The sequence below is a fragment of the Taeniopygia guttata genome, chromosome 3 (genome assembly GCF_048771995.1).
Source record: "Taeniopygia guttata chromosome 3, bTaeGut7.mat, whole genome shotgun sequence".
NCBI classification, from domain to species: domain Eukaryota; kingdom Metazoa; phylum Chordata; class Aves; order Passeriformes; family Estrildidae; genus Taeniopygia; species Taeniopygia guttata.
In genome coordinates this window covers 33,832,843-33,856,179 of record NC_133027.1, presented here as the reverse complement: position 1 = coordinate 33,856,179, position 23,337 = coordinate 33,832,843, and the positions used below count along the sequence as shown (strand labels likewise).

Here is a 23,337-nt window from a genome sequence, read left to right as displayed (position 1 = left end):
AGGATCAGGGGACCCCAGCTGCAAATTCTTTATTTCATTTTTTGGCACAGAAAGAAACCAAAAACTGCAGTGTTTACTGCTTCTATATTTGGATGGCCTGCTTGGACCTAGTTCATGAAATCTCCTGTGTGAGCTTGCTTGGTCTTTTGATGTCAGAATACCTTAAAATTCAAAGCTTCTGTGGAGGCTGAAATAAGATCTCCTAGTTAGAAAGCTTTCCTGTTTATGAAGGAGCTTTGAACTGTTAGGAAGATGCTTGAAGCAGGTAGATCCACTAAACATCTTTTCTCTGAAAATGGGGACACAGTAGTCTGCAAATTGGGTCCCATCTAATTAATCTGCCTGTTCCTTGTAGTCCTCTCCCCAAGGAGTTCTTTCTTACTCCTCCTTGCTTCTGAAAAAGTAGCTTGTGGTCTGATAAGTTAAATCATCTGTCCATTGCTTGTAAGCTTTCTCATAAAGGCCCCAGCTGTTCCCACATTGCATGGCTAAATATGCAGCTGTTATAGGATGGGATATCAGGGGTTTCTGAATATTGTTGACATGGTCCCGACTCTTTTCATCCACTCACAGGACAGAGGAGGCCTGTGCTTTTAGTGCATGATGGTGCACATTCAAACTCAGCAGAAGCTGTGCGTGGGTGTTTCATGAAAGGGCTGCAGGAACTATCATGCTGGCTAGGAGCCTGTTCATGGCCATATTTTAGGCAAGGCTGAGGTGTCAGAACATCTTTCTAAGTGGTCCAGTGACGAACCCCTTTGAGGAAGTTGATTACCCCTCATGTAATGAAAATTGATACCCTCTAAAAGTCTCCAAGCAAGTACATTTTGCTGTCTGTTAGTGTGAGAAATCTGTACAAATTTGATACAAAAGATGTGGTACCTCAGGTTGAAAGAAAATTTTTATTTCTCCAGAGATGACTTACTGTGAAGCATTCCCAACCCTTGCACGATTCCCAATGCTTCTTGGCTTTTTTTGTTTCTTGGGGATTTTTTCATTGCAGCTATCATGTGCTAAATCCAACTAGAAGTTAGTCCTCATTCCATTGTAGAAAAAAGCTCTCCGAGCTCAACTTGGGGTTTCTTAGATTTTGACAGATTGGCAATCATTGTGAATCCATTCAGATATTTTAGTAACAGTTTTATTAAGGCAGTGTGAAAATGAATGTAAATGCAAATCTGTTATGTGACGTGTATATTTCTGTACCATTTTTTTTACAGCAGATTGCAAGAATAATGCTTTGGCATCGGGAAGCATTCAGGTAAATGGACACGGAGGACAGCCTTTGAAACCTCCAGTTAAAAGAGGTCCTGGACGGAAGCCCAAGGTGGAGACTAATAACAGTAGCTGTGAAGTGGTGGTGCACAAGAAAAGAGGCAGGAAACCAAAAAAGCTACAAATTGTTGAACAGCAAAAGGTTGCAGAGCAGAATACAATCCAAACCACAAGGGATATACCAGAGGAAGCCTCTGTTTCTACTGCCTGCAATTCTCTTTCTGAAAATAATGTGAAGGAAGACTTGTTACAAAAAAAAGGCCGAGGGGGTAGAAAGCCAAAAAGGAAGATGAAGAGCCGCCAACCAGGCTCAGACCTCGTAGCTCCTGCAAATGTTAAAATGCAAACAAGAAGCAGGAGGAAAAAGACACATGAGCCTATGGAGGAGGGTTCTGAAGAGCTTAAAGATTCTGAACCTCACATGAGAACTAGAAACCAGGGTAGAAGGACAGCCTTTTACAATGAAGATGACTCTGAGGAAGAGCAAAGGCAGCTATTGTTTGAAGACACCTCCTTAACTTTTGGAACTTCAAGCAGAGGCAGAGTCCGAAAGTTGACTGAAAAAGCAAAAGCTAATTTAATTGGTTGGTAATTTTTACTTAGGGTTTTACTTCAGAATGCTATGAAGCAGGTACAGTTAAGGAACAGCAGAAAAGACTTCTGCTTCCCTGCTGCTATTATGGGTTAGAAGAGTATGTTCTGATTTGAGGAGAAAAATTTAGCAAAATGATAAACTGAAAGAACATTCTTTGAAAGAAATATATATTTTAAACTTTTGCTATTTATTGCCCTCCAAATAGGTTATACATTTCAACAGTCATTTTGTTCATGGTTGAGAATAATTGAAGCAATTTCTGACTGATGTACACAGTTCAGAGCTACTCTGCTCAAGTAGTATGTAATATCTCTACACAATTGAAAAATGGTAATAGAACTTTTAATTGCCACAAATTGAAAACGGAAATCTATTTTTGACCAAGCAAGGTACCCTTTGATTGTAAAGTCAAGTCACCTAGGAAGGCAGACTTAGGCAAAAAGTGTCAGTAAATTCACTTGCATTTCTATTAAATAATAAAATACCAAACTTTGCTAATCTGTAAAAGCTTAATTTCAGTTGTGATGGAACGTTCAGCTGCAAAAGAAGCCTAGCACAGGCCATGGTTTATCCAAGTTCTGCCAAACATAGCAAAAATGTAATCACAAATATATATATCCACATTGGAAAAAGTTTGACTAATGTCTAATTTTTCAGACCTTGATTCTTGTATCAATCACTAAATCTCTGTTTATTGTGCCAAAGACTGAGAATCAGTGCAGTGGAAAACCTTTTTTTCTTTTGAGTGTCAGTACAGCATACCATTTGCAGTGATAAAAACTGTGTCTTGTTTTAAATAGTAAGTTGTTAACATTGTTCTGAAATGTATCCTTTTTGGTACTTCTGGTAGAAAATAATGCACTGGTGGGGTCCTTTGACAGAGATGTTTTAGTCTAAATGTATAATTGGTTAAAGGATTCAAGGAAATTACAGGACAGGTATGGAATTATGATGTTTACTTTCTGATCCAGATTGTTGTTTCTACAACTTTAGACATGCTTAAGAGGCGGAAATGACCTACAAAGAATAGTGTATGTGTATATATTAATATATACATAAACACATATGTCTAAAATATTACCCAGGTATAAATTTTTTTCAGGATTTTTTAGATAGCACTAGAATTGAAAATTTTAAAATGTCATACTTTATAGTTTAATTTTAAGGGGAAGATTGGTTATTTTCAATTATTAGGGTTAAAGGCCAAATCACTTTTTATGCAATCATGTTTTATACAGTGGTCTCATTGCACATTGTGTTTTTCTGCACTTTTTATGGTATATCACGCTGACATATGTCAATATACACCCTAAAGAAAAATTCCATTTAATGATTGTGCCTTGTATTCTATTATTTCTTGCATCCTTACTAAAATTAAGTTGTCTATTGTAAATGATAACTATATGACTTAGGGGAATGTATTGTTATATGTACTGCTCTGGAAAAGAAAAGCAGTTATTTATTTGTTTATGGTACATTTAGTTATTTTATACCTTTACAAACAAACCGTAATACCATTTTCTATCATTTAAAAAAAGTATTGTCCAGTTTCAAGGAAAAAAATACATAAGTAGTGGTATTTACTGAGATCTGGTATGGTACAAAAATGTAACCAAAATTTTCTGGTTATACTTTTTTTTTTGTTGTTGTTTTGACACATCATCTACAATGTCTGGAAGGGAAGACATGCAGAATTAAGATCTTAAATTTGCACAGATTCTGTATATGTATTTGAGGCCAGATTCTTCACTCTTTATTTTCTTACCAAAAAGAAGCCCAAAAGTATGAACAAAGAATATTGGTATTTGCCACCAAGAGTAATAGAAATAGGCTACTGTAGATAGCATATTAATATCCACCATACCTAGTTTTAGATAGTTCATTTTGCTACAAAAAATGGCTGAGATATTTTCCAGATCCTCTTTGAATTGTTATGGATTTGAATTCGGGGGCCAGGGACTAGTTTGTATTTTATTTGTTGGCATATTTATTTTTTCTAATAAGTATTTCTTTATCATCTGATTAAAATGGAGTCACTAAACATATGGTAAGATAACAAGCTACGTTTGGACAGTTGCAATACAGCTTCACAATTCAAAACTAATTGATTCTGCTTGTTAATTTTGTCAAATCTCACTGATGAAGGCAATCATTTGAAAATGTGTAATTTCCTGATGTTATCTGCATTGTAATATATAAAATAGATTATATCTAAAATTCATCTTCTGTATTTACTCCATTTGTAATAATGTTTTATATGGCATGTTTATGTATATATTTATATATCAAAAATACTTTGTGTGTAAGTTTTGGAGACTGAAATAATCTACGTTCCCTTAACAGTAGGTAGAGGAGTGTACATCCTAACTTTACAAGGGTAGAAGGCCTTACCTGCCAAACATGAGTACTGCTTCCCACCCACTAATATCAGTGACTTTAGCCAGTAAGTTTTTGATTCTTATTAGAGACATTAATGTTTTTCCTTTAAAAATGAACTGTGGATAATTTGGGTCAATTTTTTACAGAAGTAACCCTAGACATTTATTAGAAATTAATACCAGATTTATTTAAAAGTTATATTTTTTATAATTTAATTTCACTAGGTTGCAGACTTTATTTATGAGACTTTAGTCACCATCAGACTGTATTTTGGTTGGGGAAAAATTTATTATTTGAGGTGGTTGTGGGATACTGTATCAATACAGAAAAAGAGCTTTTGATTACAGAGTCTTAGGTTTTTAAATGCGAGCAATAAACTATTGGTTAGTGTTCTGAAATAATTTAAGATCTATAGTTATATGCATGTTTTATAATGCCATCTCAAGTACCTAACAACTGGTTCAGAAAATGGAGTATCGAAACCTCATGTGATTGTTTTACATTTGCATTGTAAATAACATAGCTTCATAGTCACATACATGCAAATGATCTGGCAGCAATTAACTCAGTTTTATTCATTAAATTCATTTATATTTGACATGGATATGAGGATACTGTTCTGGTACTTCTACGCTATACTGGGAAACGTTATAATTGGTATTTGCTGCTGAGTGGAATCTCGATAACAGTGTGTTCTTTAACTGCTGGTGAGGAAATACTTCTGCTTCTGTCATAAGTGTACTCTAAATGTTTAACAGGAATCATTGTACCTGTGCCTACATACTTAACAACTCTTTAGCCACTCTGTTTCTGTTGTTAGTGTGTTCTCTGGGAACTGAACTGAAATCTTACCACTGTAGTGTTCATTATTATTGTCAATATTGAACTAGAGCTCTTTGTCACTCGGCAATGACCAGTGATACAATTTTACAGAGAAATGTCTTCCTCCAGTGATTCAACTGCTGTGATAAAGATTTACAGATGTTTATTTGTACAGTGTCTGGTTTGTACTTGTGATCAGTTCGTTGATAGACTTGTAAGGTTGAGTTGGTTGAGTTAACTATTACTATGGCTTAATATCTGTAAAGCTATTAATTGATAAAGGACCCTGATGCAGCACGTATAGATATTAATATCTATTAAAAATGTAGTGTAGAGACAGCTTATTCACTATACTGCTGTACAAATATTTTAAAGTACCGATTCTGTGCCAGAGGCTTTTGTCTTACCAAAAAAAGGACTACATGCAACACGAAAAATAGTCTGTCCATTCAGTAATTTCAGGCTTGTTAAGATTTTTACACCACATTTTTAAGTATTTTGCTCACACTGTTGGATCGAGGACTACAAGTAAATGCTTTAGTGTGTAATTTGAATTTAGGGACATGTTAAATAGTTGATTGGTCTATAAAAGCAATAGGCTTAACTGTATGGGACTCTTTCACCCTGTATTTATATAGCAGATTGGAGGTTAGAGGTTTTTAAGCTCACTTTCATCAACATTCACATTTTATTTGTAGCATGTGAATCTTACTGAGGTAATTTTAACATCACTGGTCAATTAAAATATAGCCATACCACAATATTTACATTGTGTTCTGAGTCCTTACCTTATTCTAAAATAGTGTATTTCTGTTGACAGTAGATTGTCAAAGGTTTTTCATTTTGCCTTTTTTTTTTAACAGTGTTTTAAAATATTTACTTATAACTGTGCTACAGTGCTGTGATAGAGAAGGTAGAGGGTTTTGAAAACTCACCTAGAAACAGCAAAAGCTCATTTTCTGTTTATGACCTAAATGAAGACAAATGAACCGTGTAAAATGAGTATATATTTTCTTTTATCCCTGAAGTTCTTGTAAGAGTTTGGTTTCCAAGGGGACCTAGATATTCAACTGATAAAAGGGCTGTTAGTTTTCTGCTGTAAATTACTGTATATACATGTTTGTTCGTATGCAGAGGAAAGTGTATTACATTTCATAAATCTGGTCAAGTCTTGACAATGTGTTGCAAATAACAAATCTGGCATTGACAGCTTACGTAGCTTCTTGTTTTTGAATCGTGAATACAGCTTGCTCACTTTCCATGATGTCTACAGGAAAACAGCAGGTAGCTTTTAAACCAGAGCTAACCTCCAGATGCTCTTGTGTTTCTGCTGATTTTAATGCGGGAATTCGCCATGTCATTTTTACAGTGTGCTAGAGAAGGAAACATGCCAGGAAGCCAGATTAAAAGACACCTCAAATTGCAGAAAAAGGTGATTAGCTGCTTCCCCCTCACATCCCACCCCCCCCCCCCCCCCCTTTTCCCAAGGTTCTAACAGCCTCAAGGCACTCTAGAGAGAAACCTTATATGCTGCAATAAAATAAGGGTGAATAAATTTAGCTTTTAGGAGGTATATAGTGAGACAACCAGTCATTTGGGTCCTTTTTAATGCAGATAAATACATCAGGAAATTCACTTCAAATAATGCAAACAATACATTTTAGGGAGGGAAAGTAGTACTATACTATGAATTTCTACACTGAAAGAACAAAGAATGAGGTCACACAAATTAGGAGTAGAAAGAAGTAGAAGTACCTGTCATGTACTGTGTGATGTACATGTACTATTTTGTGCTTACAACTGTGCAGGTTGGTTTGCTAATGCATTGAGACCATACAGAAGTTACATTTTTGGACCATACTAAAATTGCAGAAGTGTGGTGGACAACTGGATAATGATCATGCGTGAATTAAATTCTGTCATAATGTTTCAATATGTATAGAATGGAGCTCAACTTCAAGTAAATTACCTAGAAAGGTTAATTTTAAAACTGACAGATTTTCAGATTAAAAATTACACTTATTTTGTACAGAATTATGTAAAACACAAATCTGTTGTATGTAATGAGTAACAGTTTTGAAAACTATAATTCTTTAGCTTTATCAAGGCTTTTTTCCTTCCAGAAATCTAGATTATCATGTTATATATAACCTGAAGTATCTCACCAGGATAACAGTGCCCTTTCTTTTTGTACATATGGATTGGAAATTTCTTTACTGTTATGTGGACACTTTCTATGTTAGTTTTGATGCATAATACTTTGAATCCTTTTATACAAACTAGAATGTATGTGTAAGAATTACTGTCACTGCAATGTAGTAACTACAAACTTATTTTTAAATAAATAGAAAACATGTTTTTCTAAGCTGTCCAACAGTGTTTGCTTCTATCTGGTAATTGACTGCAGTGGGATGATTGGTTGTATGTTTTTTAGAACTCCCTAAATTCAGCTCCTCTTGATTCCTTGTGGAATATGGAATAGCTGTATCTTGTAGTATGGTATAGCGGGTAAGTGGGAACAACAAAATTGGAACTTGAGCACTCTCTGATAGAGATCAGAATTTGCTATTTGGTAGGGGTTTTCACTAAGCCCTGCAGTTCAAGAGGCAATATAAAGGCAGTAGAGTCTGGCACTGAAGATACCTCATTGAGTCCTCTTAGCTCACTTTGACGTGTGCACCCAGGCCCTGCCTCTAACCCTCCAGGAAGCCTTCCCTGTTCAGGTGACAACTGTTTGTACCAGAGCTACGTCCAATCCATGGAAATCTCTGCTTCCCAACAGCTCTAGAAGATGCTAGAAACACTTAAGCAGAGAGAATCCCCTGCCTCCCTCCTGGTCTGCAGCCTAGCTGCCCTGAGTGGGTGATGCAAAGAAAAGCAGACATAGGATGTGTTTTCACAAAACTGCAAGGTTGGTTTGTTTATATCTACATTTTTCTGTTCAATAGATGCAAGAAAAAAGAAATGTGGATTCTGTTTAATTTCACGTTATTTGCTTTATCAGATGATTTTTTCCTTAATTCCTTACCTGAAAACACAAGGAAGTGATGGGAGAGGCCCTCACTCACCTCACAGATGCAGGTATGTATGCTTCTGGGCAATGGGAATGTGGAATGGTCACAGCAGAATGAATTGAGTTCTCTGTGGTTTTCCAGACTCCACATGAAGACTGGCAAAAGCAAGACTTGTTTTAGCAATTGAGGAAAAACCTCTGTACCAAGCATGTGAGTTTTGCTCATTGGCACATTCTGCTTGGAGAAAATAATTTAAGAATACTGAAAACATGACACACTTTGGTGCTGCTGTTATGTCCTGGAGATAGTTCTGTTGAATGTACATTTCCAGTATTGCAGCACAACAGTAATAGTGGTGTGCTCATCCAAGCATAAGCCACTCCAGGTCCAGGATTTTAGTTTTGTTACTGAGAAGAGTCTTAAGCCGTTAATAACATTTCCTTTGTTTTGAAAATATCTAAAAAATGTTTTTCCGTGTAACTCTGTAGAGAATCCTTAAAATACAATTGTATCCCTGTTCCCATTTCTATGACAGGTATCTTTTGGAATCCTACTGTGGTTCTTTCATTTTGTGCAGAAGTCAAGACTTTGCTTAGTATTAACAGATGCTGTGAAATGTTCCAACCTGCTGTTGGAACATGTGCTGATTTTAACACCCAGCTGGAAATTTAAACTCCAAACAAGCCACACCCCAGCCCCTGCCCCTTCCAGTAAAGGAGGGACTGAAGAGGAGAGACTATGGGTAGAGATAACAACTTACTGAAACACAAAATGATGGAATAAGACACCCACAGAAAGGTATTCACCACCAGGGACAAGAACAAAAGCGGTGGTGAACACTCTCCATGGGTCGTGTCCGTGTGGTTTTTCCAGACAAAGGCAATAGGATGATCATTCCTGCATGCTGCCCACATGGTAGCTGGGGAAACAAAGGTGGTGTGGTGGGGGAGCTCCCATGGCTAACATTTCCCAGCCCAAAATAATGGAAAACAGTGACAGACAAACCCCGTGGAAGCTGGGTCATCTGAGTAGGGGTGGTGCCACCACTCTGCCGAGCTCAGCTCTATGCAAGCGCCTTTGCTGCCACTTCCAACACTCCTGTACACCAGGGCAGGGGAGTATGGTCCCACTGGGATGCCGGCTTTGCGCTGCCCCTGATCACTGTCCCTGCAGCACCACACACGGGAGCCACCCCACAGCCTCGCCTCAGCACCATGCCCCAGAAAAGTGTCCCAGGATGGAGTCCCCAGGTCCTTTGCTGCCACCCTTCTGCAGGAGTAGGAGAGGCAAAAGTGGCCATCTCCCAGTAAGGGTGCCTGGCTTTTCCTGCTGAGTCCAGGCTGAGGTGATGCGGTGTGTGCTACACACTAACAACTTGGTCACATCCACACTGCTAAACTCCATCCCCTCTCTAACCAGGACTGATCATAATGATCATTTAAACAAAGGGAATTGTATGATCATTGAAGTTGACCAGTTTGCTTTTAAAGTGAAAAGTTTTTGTGCCAAAGCCAGTGTTCACTGCTCTAGCAATCAATATGAGCTTTGCAAAAAAATCTTTGTCACTTTCCCCAAAGATAAATGAGCAAAGAGTAATGGCTTTAAAGATTAATCAATGTTGTTAGTTGAAGCAAATGTGAAGATAAAGCAAGTGCCAGCAAGCAATGGACAATGTGTCTAGAATTTAAATAGCAAAAAGTTGAGTTACTGTACAACAAATTATAATGCAAAATATAATTTTTGTGGCTTTTACTATCGTTAACAGGAAACTCAAAGCCCAAAATGTCTGGTTGTTTTTCTAGCACAGAGAAATATGTGCTAAGAAATCCTTGCAAGAGGCTTAATTTACTGTTTGACAGGACTGTAGTGAGAATTTATGAATCTTCTCTTATACTTTGAAATCTTTGTGAGTGCTGAAGGGAGGACACGGTAGAGAATTTGGGAATGATGTTCTTAGTCTTGTAACAGCCATACAAATTTCCTTTGTGCTTCCTTTTCTTGTCTCTGAAATGGGAAGATTTTACCCAAACTTGATCTGTTGGCCTTTCATTTTACTTTAGCTAGATAAATAAATACCAAAAAAAAAAAAAAAAAAGAAACCAAACAAAAAACCAAGAAGGAGGAAGCAAGAGGCAAGTAACCAACTCATTCAGCATCAAATTTCTGCAGAGGCCTATTCCTGGAGGTACTGACTTAAAACAATGTTAGCATTCAAGAGCCAGGCAACCTCAGCTGTAAATTTGTGTTTTGTCTCATATCTCAGAATCTGCCTTTGAACAAGGATATTCAACATAATAAAGATAGAACTTAAAATGCAAACCTGGTTCGAATATGATTAAAATGTTAGAAAGAATTACTGTATTTGTATTCAGTAGCAGAGAAATCTAGTGGGGCTATGTTTTTGAAATTTGAGCACTTTATTCAAAACTTGAATTCTCTTAACTATTAAGCTATTAAGGAAGATGAAGTAAGCTTCCATGAACTGCTAGGTTATGGGCTACAGCTGTCAAAAAAAAAAAAAAAAAAGAGCTACTAGGAAGTCCTTAATTAGTGATTGCCTCTGAATACACTGCCTATTTTTACCCAGCTAGAATATCAACATGAGGAGCTGGGTATATCTACAGTCTGTACTGTTGTTGTCCTCACTGACACCAATCAGTCTGCATGCACAAGTACATGGGGAAATAGTAAATATCTGGAACTCAAAACATTTATTGTGAAGTGTTTGAGGCTGTAAAATGTGTGCTAATGTTAAACTCTTCTGATCAATAAAGTTTACAAGGGAAATCAGTGGTTAAGTTATTTAGAAAAAGTTACTAGAAAACTCACACAAGCATTGTCTTAAGAAAGGGCAGATCATCTGAAATTGTGTTGTGGTTAGGACTGCTCATTTTTTCTTGCATGCTAATGTATGAAGTTGCAATTTTCCTTTGGCTTTGGCCTCTTTGCCCACCTGAGTCGTGACAGAGCACACAGGGCTGGTTTCTTTCTGACTCTTGCACTGAAAATCTCCACTCAAGCACACGGGGAGTAACGTGTTTTGTAAAAGAAGCATCTTCATCTTTCAATTTTATTTACTTTATATTAAGATGTCTTAATGTTTGGGCAGTAATATGTTGCCTGAGTAGGACTTTAAAACCTTCAGCCTCCCTGTGGAAGGATCAGATGCTTACATGGCACCTGAGGTTTTGCTCAAGGGAGTCAGTAGGTCCCAGTATTTACTGCAGCCTGGGCTGGTGTGATGCAAACACAGCCACGATGGCCCCAAGGGTCTGCTCTCCTTGGGGTGGGCTGCGTGAGGCAGATAGGTTGCTCTGAACAACCTGATCTAGCTGAAGATGTCTCTGCTTATTGCATGGGAGTTGGATTAGGTGCCCTTGAAAAGGTCCCTTCCAACTCAAATGGTCTATGATTCTATGATTAAAAAACTGTTTTTCCTAGGTAGAATTTGTATTTCTAGTCTAGGCTAGTATTCATGTGAGTTTTCAGTTGGACATTCCTGCCATGTTGCACAGGTTTAAATCCATCCTAGGCCTGGCCCCTTAGTTCCCACATGTTCACTAGGTATGCCTTGATAACATTTTTGATTTTTTTCAGTCTTGCCTTTTGGAGAGTTGTGCTCAGTGAGAAGTGATGGCTAGAGCATTTCCTTTCTCTTGGTAAAGCTCCATGTTTGCTGCTGATGAATTTCTCTTCTTGTCTATAATGTTCTTGTTGCTCCAATCTCTCTGAATCATTCACTATTTGAGTCTGCTTCCTCTGTTTGCTCCCACTCTGAGCGCCATCAGCAAGTCTGGTTGCTGTTGAATTTAGACCACATAAATCTGTGACATAGATGAGGCTCATGGCCGGGTTTGCCCCCCTGCAGCAGCCCAGGAGGGGCAGCCCCGGAGTTTCTGCTGGGCGCTGACACGTGTGCTACGGAAACTACTCGGGATGCTCCTGCTTCAGCTGTGCCGGCATCCAGCTGTGCCAAAGCCGGGCCCAGGGGCCGCACCAGGTGCTCTCTGAAGTACCAACAGCGTTTTGAGAGGCACGACATGAGGCTGGGTTACAGGGCTGTGTTACGACATATTTTGCACAAACTTCACATGAGAGAGCTACCACCGGACTTCTATTCACAGCCCGTTCAAGCCACTTGTCCATTCGCATCCACAGAAAAAAATACCTAGGTAAGGAAGTTGAAAATGTTACTCTCTTTAAGTTAGCCTCAGAAATAAATCAGAACTTTTTATTTCTTCATTTTAATATTTCTAAAACTGTCAGGGTGTAAAGTCCACGCGGGTGTTTGTTGCATTTTGAGACTAAGAAATGCTGATCGCTTCTGCCCTGAGAGCTTTTTGTGCGATAGACAGACAAGAGCTGGGGACAACCTCCGAACCCGGCTGAGAGCCTGGCCCGGGCTCAGGCTCGGTGCTCGCCTCTCCGGGCTCCTTGAGGGCGTTGCTGTGCAGGGGAGAGCACAGCCGCTCCTGAGGGGCCGGGCCGGGAGCTGGGGGCTGCGGCTCCCCCGGGCGCTGCCGGCTCGGGCCCCGCTCGGGGGGTGCAAACACAGCGCGCCTCTTGCAGGTGGTCGGGTGCTACCACATATGCACAAAAATGTTTTGATTCGGGCTACCGCATCCTTTCTGTCTGGGGGATCCGGCTGCTCAAAATGCCGATTTTAGAGACGGGAGGAAGATGTGCAGCGGCAGAAGTTGTACTGCCGTACTCTGTAAGTGCAGAGGGCAGCGCGGCTGCGATCCCCGGCTCCTGTCCAGCCCTCCGGCCTTGCAAGGTGCTCATGGCTATTTGGTAGAACTGTGACTCTTCCTCCGCCAGCAACACACAAGGCTAACCAAGTACTCTACAACTATTGACAACGACTAAAAGGAGATTAGGAGATGTTTTTTTCTTTACTGGTAGCTCTAAAACAGATTATGCAGAAGTTAAAAATACAGTTTGTGGTAAGGCTTCATCACACACTAAGATGTTACCATATTGCTTACAATATTCTTTGAACATTGTTTTGTGATCTTGACTCCTTTTGTTGGGCAGTTTTCATAAGTCTACCTTCCCATGTGCACATGTGCTGTGTATATTACAGTAACCCAAATTATTTTGCGTATTGCATAAATTAGGACAGCAGGATCTAGAAGCAACTTGGACACAACTGTGAATTGCTTCTGCTTGCGGGCTGAGTATCCCACTCCAGGAGAGAGCAGGAGCTGCAACAGCTGCTCCTGGAGAACAGACAGTGGGTGAATGCTGCAGTAAACCTGGGTACTCTGAGAACACCTGTGAAAAAGACACAAGTCTCAAATTTCAGCACATCTTAGTTCTGATTTGAAAAAGCCTCACAAATGTAAAGACAATAAATGTGCTGCTCAGGTGAAGGTGAATATCTTGATAATTTGAGAAAGGAGGAAAGAGCCATGAATATGCACTGGTATGGTGTTTCAGGTGCCTATGGGAATGAGAGGTGATCTCAAATCCTTTTTAATCTAGTGGGACTGTGGCACATTATCAACCTGGTACAATGCTGTAAGTGCCTTCAACCTGAAAGAAAAGCCCCTTAGTTCTGTCAGATGTGCAATTACCACTGAATCTGAACAGATTATTTTTGAGGTCGTCAGTCTAGTATGCCAGATATGTTTAACGCACTGGACCAGATGACAAAGCAGCACAAATTTGGTTCACGGACAGCAGCTTTTTACTGCAAATTGGACAACCATACAAATTCCCAGTTCCTTATTCCTTTCCCCCCCCCCCCCCCCCTATTTACAGACAAAAGAGATGCCTGTATAAATCTTAAAAGCAGGTTTTTGCTGTCTTGTGTACTTTAGTCTTCTATTAGCTTTTATAAGTACCATGAAATTTAATGCAGTTAAAGTGGCCTAAATTAAGTGTGCTCCAGCTGTAACCAAACTGTAACCAAAATGCCTGAGTACAAATTGTACATAATGTTGTGAACCAACAAAGCAACCTGAAGGAAGCTTTCAAGTTCTACACATCTAGCAAAGCTCACAGCTATGTTTTTTGTCTCTTTTAAAAATTTTTATCTTCCTCTTTTCAGAGTAGGGAGCGGTGAAGTATCTTTGACAAAACTTCCTGTTGGAACGCCTCACATCAATGCAGCTGCAGCTCTGCAGATTTCCATGCTGCTTTTTGCTCTTCCTGCACAGTATCTAATATCTCAGTGGTATGGAACGGACTCTGCTGAGCGCATCCAAATAACAGAAAGGTTGTAAAGATGCACCTTCCCTACTGCATTTATTTGTAAGAGAGTTCTCTTCCTCATCCCCAGTGATACTTTGAAAGCTGAAGTGTGGGTGGATTGGCTATTCCTATACAAAACCAACATTTCAACCACACCTTGGGCATTTTTGTGGCTTAATATGACTGTATTTAGTTTCAAAATTCAGTTAGCAATTGTTGATTTCTTCACATAAAAATCTTATTAATCTGCATGAATGCCTTAATCTCATTCTTGTTTTGGACAGTCCAGTATATGTTTACTAACGGTTATGTCCCTTTCAAAAGATGAAAATTAAGCATTTGATTAAGTAACATTAGTTCTAATTTTCCATCACCTTTTGGCATTTACTGTTATATTTTCTTGCGTAGTGAGAATCAGTACAAACTCTTAACCAACAATATTCATTCACAGTAAATTACTTAAGGCAGTGACAATGACAAGAGCTAAGTAAGGAGTGCCATTTTGTCTATGAATTAAGAAGCTGTGTATTGACAGAATCCCACACATATATTTCCAAATAAAAAGTGGAGACTATTACATCAGATCCAAATTTTTATAACGGCCCACATTGGCAAACACTGGCATCTTGAAAATGAACCATGCAAAGAGAGACTCAGTTGTACATGTGGCCTGTGCAGCGCAGTGGTTGTGTGGTTCATCTGTGGGATTTCAGTGCATGAAGCAGGAAGAGCAAAGGATTGGTCTGATGAAAAGAGAACTAAGCTTGGCTTATGCATAAAAACCCAGAATGAAATAATTTTCAGGTCTCATGGAATGAGTCAACCACTTATTATTTAGATTTATGCAAAAACCTCTAGGCTTTTTTAATAGTCTTTTGATTATGTACACCATTTTAAAAATATCTCATGCTCTCTATTCTCAAATAACAGTTGAAGCTGCAGAATCTGAATGTAATGTAATAATTCCTATGGTCTAAGTACAGGAAGAAAGCAATCTTGTAATGAAAAATGGTATTTTCCAAAATTTACATATGGTTTACTGGTACAAGTGATGATTGAAAGAATATTTGTTTGCAGTGTTAATATTAATCTTGAGGAGAAATTGTTCACAGTCACTAACCCTTTCTTTCTCTTTGCTACAGAAGTGAAACTTTAAATATTAAAAATCTATATAAGAATACTAGAGAAGGTTTTAAAAACAATATGATGATAATTTTTACTCCTAAAGGATAATTGCCTCTTGGAGCATCTCAACAAGATCTTACTTAAGTCTGGATGCGTGGGCAGATTGTTTAAAGCTGTGGCTCTCAAAGACAAGGTAGGGTGTTACCGTCTGCACCAAGGAGATTTCAGCCATGGTCTGTTCTGAGCAGGAAGGTGTGCTGTGGAGGAAGTAAGTGACAAAGAGAAAGTATCTCTTATTTGCTTCTTCAGACTGATCTGGAACTTTCTACACAAACATCAAAACTGAACTCCAAGTAAAACTAAACGTAATTCATGGCAGTAATCTGTACATGCTATCCTCTGAAATGTATCTGACTCTGAAGGCAGAACAATTAGCCAAATTAATGACTGTAAGCAACTACATGTTTTTAGGATCAGATGCTTTAGCATTGGATGGATATCTTATGCTGTGTATTGTAGTTCAAGAAAATTTGAATTAGGAATTACAGACAGAAAATCTGTGGGCTAAGAAGTAGTGAAATTTTGATTATTTGCCATGTTACAGTGAATGGTCTAGAAAAAGTAAAATTATATCCATTCATACATACACACCATTTTAATTTAGGAAGACTTCATGGACTTCTTTTGGTTCATTGAAGGGCTTATTTGTGAGATTTAATTCTTGTAATAGTAGAAATACTCCAAAGGTTTTACTTTGTATGAACCTTCAGAGGTCCTTTATTCTTGATCCATGTACAATAACCAACAGTGTCAAGTCCTCTGAACTGTGGAGGATCCTGACTTAGTTTTTGCTCCCAGCAAAACCTAGGGGAATGGTCTATGAAGGGAATCAGAAACTGTGTTCTTCTTAGGTTCACCATAAATTGCTTCTCAATTTTGTGGAAAGCTCCATGCTTATCTAAAAATAAAGCCTGCAAAGATAAATGATCCATTGATTATCTGTATATAGTTAGAGCTGTTTGTGTCTTCTGAATATTTTATGAAGAACTGGTTATCCTAAAAATAATGTCGAGACCTTCTATGTTAGCTGCTGTTTTAACAAAGTAGTTAGACACGTTAAGATTTTGCCCATTCCTTTCTGTTAAGAGGTAACTGTCAGCCTTAAGTCTTTTTACGCATTTGAGCTAAACCAAAACTTTTGTAAAAAACACTGCTTGCACGGAAACCTGCTCTCACTTTCCTCCAGGCAGGGTGAAGGGAGTAAGAATGAAAGACACCATCAAAGAGGAAGGAGATAGGACAACCTGTAGTTCTTTGGCACCAATGGTTTGCTAACTAGTATGGATGTAGAGTGTTACCCAAACACCTTTGTTCATGGACTGCTACTGTTACATTGCCAGCAGAAGGAAATGTTCCATTTTCTTATTCTTTACACTTCCTCTTTTTCACTATAGCAATTAAAAATGTTAGACATTTCCCCTTTCTAAATATGTCTGTCCCCTACTGCCCGCCTTTTAAATTCAGATGAAGTTCAGTCTAGTGCAGAAGCTACACCTACTGCCGCTTTAGACAGGGACTCATCGCCAGACACCTTGTCCATACCAGTATAAACCAATTCTAAAAGACTTTACAAAAGATACTGAAGAATCACGCTGTTAGAGTGCAGAATAGTGTTTGCACACCTCTGTAAAATTAGTGGGTTTCCTCTGATATAAAAATTCTAATGCAACTATAGAGTAACGTATTAAAATAAATTAGATTAATACTCTTATTTTCCTGTTGGAACAAATTCCTTTTTCTTGTGCATTCCTTTAAAGTGTTTTTAATGTAAAACTCACGCAGGCTTCAAATTGTAGAGAAGTTTGTATCAAAGGCTTTGCAGTATCCCACTTAGGATAATTAACCTTCTGATTATTATTATTAAAACTCAGCTTCTAAAGAATTTGTTTGTATGTTGAGTTATTAATTTTACATTTTAGGAATTGGTACTATGGAGAGAACAAGACTAAAAGCAGTGACAATGAAGGAAAATTCCATTATTATCTTGCAGGTATTGAAATTTTTGCAATCATTTTGTATTTTACTCATGATGTTGTCTATAAGGCTTCTATAGTGGATTTCTTTACTTAATTTGTAAATGGCAGACTGTTTTGCTTTTTTCATCTCTCCAAACATGATTGATAATATTCAGTAAACAAAACAGTAAACATAAAATCCAAGGCTTCTTCCCCATGTTGTGTAATAATATCAATATGATGTAAGTATTTTACTGAATACATTAGTGTATGTATTTTGTATTGACCTATGAAACAGTGGTACAGCTTTCACTTTATTCAAATGAACTGATTTAGATCAATTTCATAGAAGGAAAAAGAAATAGTTGACCACTTTGTTCCTGGAAAAAAAGTCCCTAATCAGACTAAATGGAAGAATTCTGTGACCTAAACTGGCAAAAAATAATATTACATTGTTACCACATGTAATCACTGTAAAATGCTGTATGTAAGGCTTAAGCAACTGTCAATGCATACATGTGTTAATGCTTTCTAAAACTCTGTTAAGATCCCTATGCAATATCAAATGCATACAAACAGAAAAGTGTCTTTCTTAGTGGATGTTCCTTTGTAAAATATAGTAATTAATATTCTGGGGGAAAAAAAGAAAGCACCTGTTCTTCTTCCCCTCTTAATCTATTTATCAGTTCTCTTCAGGTAGAAGTCAGAATAATTTCTGTTAAAATGTTTAATATAACTGATCAAACTTATATCCCTACTAAGTCTCTTTTTTTGTTAAATTAGAATCAACTGTTCACAGTCTAAAACCTGAATATTTTAAGTTCCGTGTGGGGCAGGTAATAATTAACAGAAGATTTGGCTACTCAGGAGTCATTATCGGATGGGATGTAAAAGCTAACGCTCCAGAAGAACAACAACCCAGATATCCTCCAGTGAAACAGGTTTGAATGTACTAAACTCTTGCTTTATTAATATATACACAGAATAACTCAGGTTAAAATACCCTCAGAAACACTGTTACAGACCAACCTCCTGCTATCCTAGTGGGAAATATTCTAGAGTTCTGTATCACATGTGCAGCTGAGTGGTACCTTTCCTGTTTCTGCACTGTGGTCCTAGTATAGCTTGACTTTTACGCCACTGAGTGGCTAAGCTTCACCGGTCAGGGCTGTAGTGGACATATCTCAAATTAAAACTACTCACTTTTTATACACAGTGTTGTACTTAAAGTACCAGTGTCAGCCTGTGATGTCTGAATGGATTTCTCCTGGTGTGTTACTGAAGTTGAGAAGCTGTTAAGTCCTTTATCTGGTTATCCATAATTGGTGGCATCTTCACTACACTTAAGAAATACAAGTAATCCTCTGTGTTTAATCAGCTTCAGTGAGAAAGCAATATTTTTTGAGGATCTGATTACTTCGAGTGTAAATCTATTTAAAAACACATTTTTGTTAGAATTCTTAAAGCCTTTGAATTTCTCTTCCTTAAGTCCTTGTAGTTGAAAATTAGATGCTGCATCGTTGTTGACTAATCTGGCAATGCAGTGCTGCATACTCTCCATGCCACTGACATGCTGTTTAAATGGCAGGAAGACACTAATCATTAAGTTAGAGGACTCAAAATGAAAAAAACATTAAAAGCTTTGCCTACAGCAGAAAATCCACATTCAGCTGGGAACTGACATTCTGTAGTCAGTACTCCCATTTTGTGTATTTTGTTCCTTCCCTGATGTAATTTCATTCAACTGTCCCTTATCTTTGGCTTCTAAATACCTGCATCCTTGGTTTTTTTCTCCTCTCAGTAGTGTTATCACCAGTTGAACCCCCAAGAATTTCCCAGCAGACATTGATTCTTTTTATGTACCTTACGTTGTTCTGCTGTCACAGCGGTTTTGTGTCCATATTTATTGTTTTAATTTCAAGAGTGATGACAAGGAGTTTAAGTGTCTTTTGTTGGTTTTGAGGTTTTAATTGCCTTTGCCTATTATGTCATAAGCACTTTGCAAAATGCTTTCTGACCTTTAAGCTGCAGTTTACTGAACTTGGTCCTTTGAAATCCCTCAAAACATCAGCCAGGTTTTCAGCCCAACTTTTCCTTGCCTTCCTCTGACTTCCAGATCCTTATGAAATAACCGAGCAGAGGCCATTGCCTGTTCATTGATCAATGCTGATTGCTTCATAAACTCCATCTGCATTCACCCATCCCGTTTTTGTATTTAAATGGTGGGTTACTTTGGGCCAGAATGTTTATGGATAACAGCAAATGTCATGGCCCATATTCCCTGGCCTAGGATTTATATTCATAGGCACTTCTTTGTTGGAAGATTCATATATAGACACATAGAAGTTGCCCTAGCTCTTTCCAGGATCAGGACCATGGTTGTTGGCAGGAAGACACTAATCATTATGCTCTGAACTTGTCTCTTCCTCTCTGGAGTTTAGTTGTCACTTGTGAAGGAAGAAGGGTGGTAGCATGTGGGAATCGAGAGCTTCCCTCTGGCTGCCCTGGAAGGCCTGGGACCCTGGCAGGGGTCAGGAACCCCCCTGTACAGAGCCCCGAGAGACACTGTCTGTGATCTCTGTCCATGGAAAAGAGTTTTCAATCCTACAGGATGAATTACAAGCTTTGAGTGTTTGATAAGAGTAATAATTAAGTGTGACACGGGTGCAAAAGTAAAATTTTAGGTTTCTAGATTAGGGGTTCAAAGGGGACAAGATGGAGGAAATTGGGTGTGTTTTGTCCTTTTTCTCCTTCTTCATGCCCTCCATGTTTCACTGTAGTGTTGGCATTTTTCTTTTGGTTTAGGCTGGGGACACGCTGTTCAAGGTAGGTGATAGATATTGGCACATTATTGTAAATATAGTACACGTAGTTTCTGGTATATAATGTTTGTACCATCCCACTGAGGGGCAGAGCCCCACACGCTGCCCTGCAGGACAGACCTGCGTCAGGGCAGCAGAACATGTTAGAGATAAGCAAGAATAAACAACCTTGAAAACCAGCACAGATGAATTATGACTACTTCTTTGGCAATGGGGCAGAAAGACAGAGCTTTTTTACAATCTTGGAATCATCAATACCATAGATTCCGACAGTAGCAGATGGCCATGGGGCCTAGGTACAATAAGCAAGGATATTGTAAGTCTTGTTTCTTGCAAGGTCTCTGGGAAAAAAGGTTAATTAAACTCTTGACTCCTAAAAAATGTTTCAAATATGTCGAGAACTTTGTGTGTTGCAGTTCTGATTGCTTTATATTTATTCTGATATTGGTAAAATAATAAAAATGAACTGGCTGTATATATACACACACACACACATGTATTTCAAGTGGATTTAGGTTCTGTAAACCCACTGAATGTTTACTGATTATAATATGTAACCTTTAGTCATCATGTCTCTTTGAGGATATTTATTTTCTTTCTATTTTTACAGGATCTAAAAGATACTCCTCACTATAGAATTCTAATTAACAGAGCAAATGGATTTGGCAAATCTACAGCTTATGTTCCTGAGGAAGAGATAACAATTATTATGGGATTAGAGGTAGTATTTATTTTTATTCAGTTGCAACTTGATTGTTATTCTGTATGTTTAAAAGTTGGCTGACCTTTGGTTTAATAGATACTAGCTAGGATGCAAAGTTAATGAAAACCAATAGAGAAAGCAGATAAATTACTGCTGTACTTTCAAGCATGGATTTTTGAAGCTAAAAAATGACCACACTCAGGTAATATCCACTTTAAAGTAGCCAACTCCTGAGGTTAGTAAGTGTTTTAGCAACTTGGTTTCCACTATATATAGGCTGTTGCAGACACTGACTTTTGTTTTGCGATTTCTGGGGATCTAGCAAAGTATGTTGGTTTCTCAATTCTACTTTGAAAAATCTCCATTTCAAACAGCTCCTGCTCAGCTGCTGCCCAGACTGAAGAATATCTACTTTCTTAACTGCAAAACTCTTTGGGAGCCATAAATTCTGTTTTGTGTATCAGAGTTGAAGTAGCTTTTGATTCCTGGCTTATGCAAGGCACACCTGATTTTTAAACTAGTCTGAGACTCTAAGCCAGAAAACAGCTTGCAGGCATGCATGCCACATACAGGTGGCTTTCTGCAAGGGACCCTATGCTGTTGTGGATGCCTTCTCTGTGACAGACAGTGGCAGGGTCTGTATTTAAAATAACAGCAAGTAGAGCATCAATTCACCTAACAGGAGATACTTGTCTAGTCAAACAGAGCAGATTAAAATTGGCACATTCCTCTGCCTTTTGGGAAAACCTCCCAAAGAAATTGTGTAAGGCAGACTGGCCTGAAGACTCTCTATGCTCTCTCTCAAAACTGTGCTGCTGCACATAAAGGATCCCTCTCAACCACAGTGTGACACAATCACCTCTTTTATTTGGGAGAAGCCTTAGTTCAGCCCATTCTGGTTTAGCGACCAATTGTAATATAGACTATGCTAACATGCCTGAATTTAGGAATAGAAACTATGCTGTTCCAGATGAATATCATAAATATTTAAAACTGGATTCTGCCCACACTGTCTAAAAAACGCACCTTTCACTATGCCAGTTAGCTGGCTACCTTCAGTTTCCTTTCTATTCCACGGGGAGAAACAGATACTTTATCTTAAATGTTTACTTTGTGGAATTAGCTTTTAAGGTTTTAATAAATTGCTTTATTCACCTGTGCAGCAGTTTAATTCTCCATGTAGATTATTAGAGAAACTATTGGTAACAAGCTCACAAAACCAGGTATTTCAAAGTTGTCTAGTTGAGATTAATAACAGATGGTGAGTCATGCCTCAAGTTCAAAAGGTCTGTGGCTTGCCCTCACTCAGCCTTTTGTACACTCTAATAGTCACAGTAATTTCTTGAAGAGTTGAGAGATCTAGACTTGTCATGACTTTTTCCCAGCTGACACTTCTGAGCCACTCACTGTGGGCTTCCTGCATCAAGACAAGGCTTGGATTGTCCTTGGTGGGTTTGTATCTTCATTTTGGACCTAAGGCCATCACCTGGGTCTGTCTTCACCACTTCCCCCACTGCTTCTTTATTGTTCCTGCTGCCTCATTGAATTAGGTAACTGATGCAGCTAAAAGAAATACCAAATACCTCTAACAGCAGCACGAGTGACTTACTAGCAACATGAGTGTTTCTTACAGAAGTAAGAAACACTGCTGAAACACTGATGCTGGTGTAAATCTAGCTTGTAACATCTTGTGAGATCTGTTCAACATTTATAAAGTACTGTGAGAGAGCTGCTATTCTGATGACAGATATTCAGTTATGGTACACAGAAAATGCCATTGAAACTACCTCTATGTACATTAAAAACTCATAAGGAGTTTTCAAACAATGTAGTAACTTCAATACTTCGTTTAAGTATCGGTTTATATTTATTGCAAATTCTGATGCTTCTTCAACTGGAAATATTTTTTCTCAGTTGTATCACCCTGATATGGAAACCTACTTCACTGGATATGATGGATCAAAATACATTATGCAGCCATGGTTGAAAAAACTCTACCCTCATGACTGAGTACTTCAGTGTCTGTACATGTAATGTATGTCCAGACAACAGATACCATTTTTAAACTTGAGAAAACAGACACCAGGATAAAATGTATATTTTTTCCTATGATGAAATAAAGCATTCCTAAGCAGGTTTTATGTCGGACACTCAATTTTGTCAGAGGCGAACACAATGCATGTTCAGTTTGCCGTGACTCAGCAATGGGAATTAATTTCTGTCCAGTTTTGGGAGTAAAGGTGTATATGCAGTGCAGTTTCAGCCAGGTGTGCCAAACATTTTGCACATCAAATATCTTGCCGTTTTACAGGGGCCAGGGAACAAAAAAAAGCAGTTGTGAACTTACTTTCAGAATTAGCTGCATTTTAGGGGATGGACTTACCACAAG

General features: G+C 38.3%; 2 protein-coding genes across 5 annotated transcripts in view; one reads left to right on the top strand and one right to left on the bottom strand.

Moving 5' to 3' along the window:
• The window catches only part of PHIP (PHIP subunit of CUL4-Ring ligase complex), a 105,891-nt gene extending 98,455 nt beyond the window's left edge, over window positions 1–7,436 (top strand). Inside the window, exon 40 of one of the 2 annotated variants that reach the window (XM_030267489.4) lies at window positions 1,224–7,436. In XM_030267489.4, the coding sequence (XP_030123349.4) occupies window positions 1,224–1,867 (644 nt within the window). In that variant the 3' untranslated portion in view covers window positions 1,868–7,436. Of the gene's footprint in view, window positions 1–1,220 lie in introns of both variants that reach the window. The other variant, XM_030267488.4, reaches the window with a different exon arrangement.
• The window catches only part of IRAK1BP1 (interleukin 1 receptor associated kinase 1 binding protein 1), a 32,048-nt gene continuing 12,227 nt past the window's right edge, over window positions 3,517–23,337 (bottom strand). Inside the window, exons 4-5 of one of the 3 annotated variants that reach the window (XM_072926603.1) lie at window positions 15,549–15,665; window positions 12,318–13,362 (exon numbers count right to left, since the gene is read on the bottom strand). In XM_072926603.1, coding sequence (XP_072782704.1) covers window positions 13,134–13,362; window positions 15,549–15,665 — 346 coding nt within the window. In that variant the 3' untranslated portion in view covers window positions 12,318–13,133. Of the gene's footprint in view, window positions 12,254–12,317; window positions 13,363–15,548; window positions 15,666–23,337 lie in introns of those variants that run through there. The other 2 variants (XM_030267490.4, XM_030267492.4) reach the window with 2 other exon arrangements.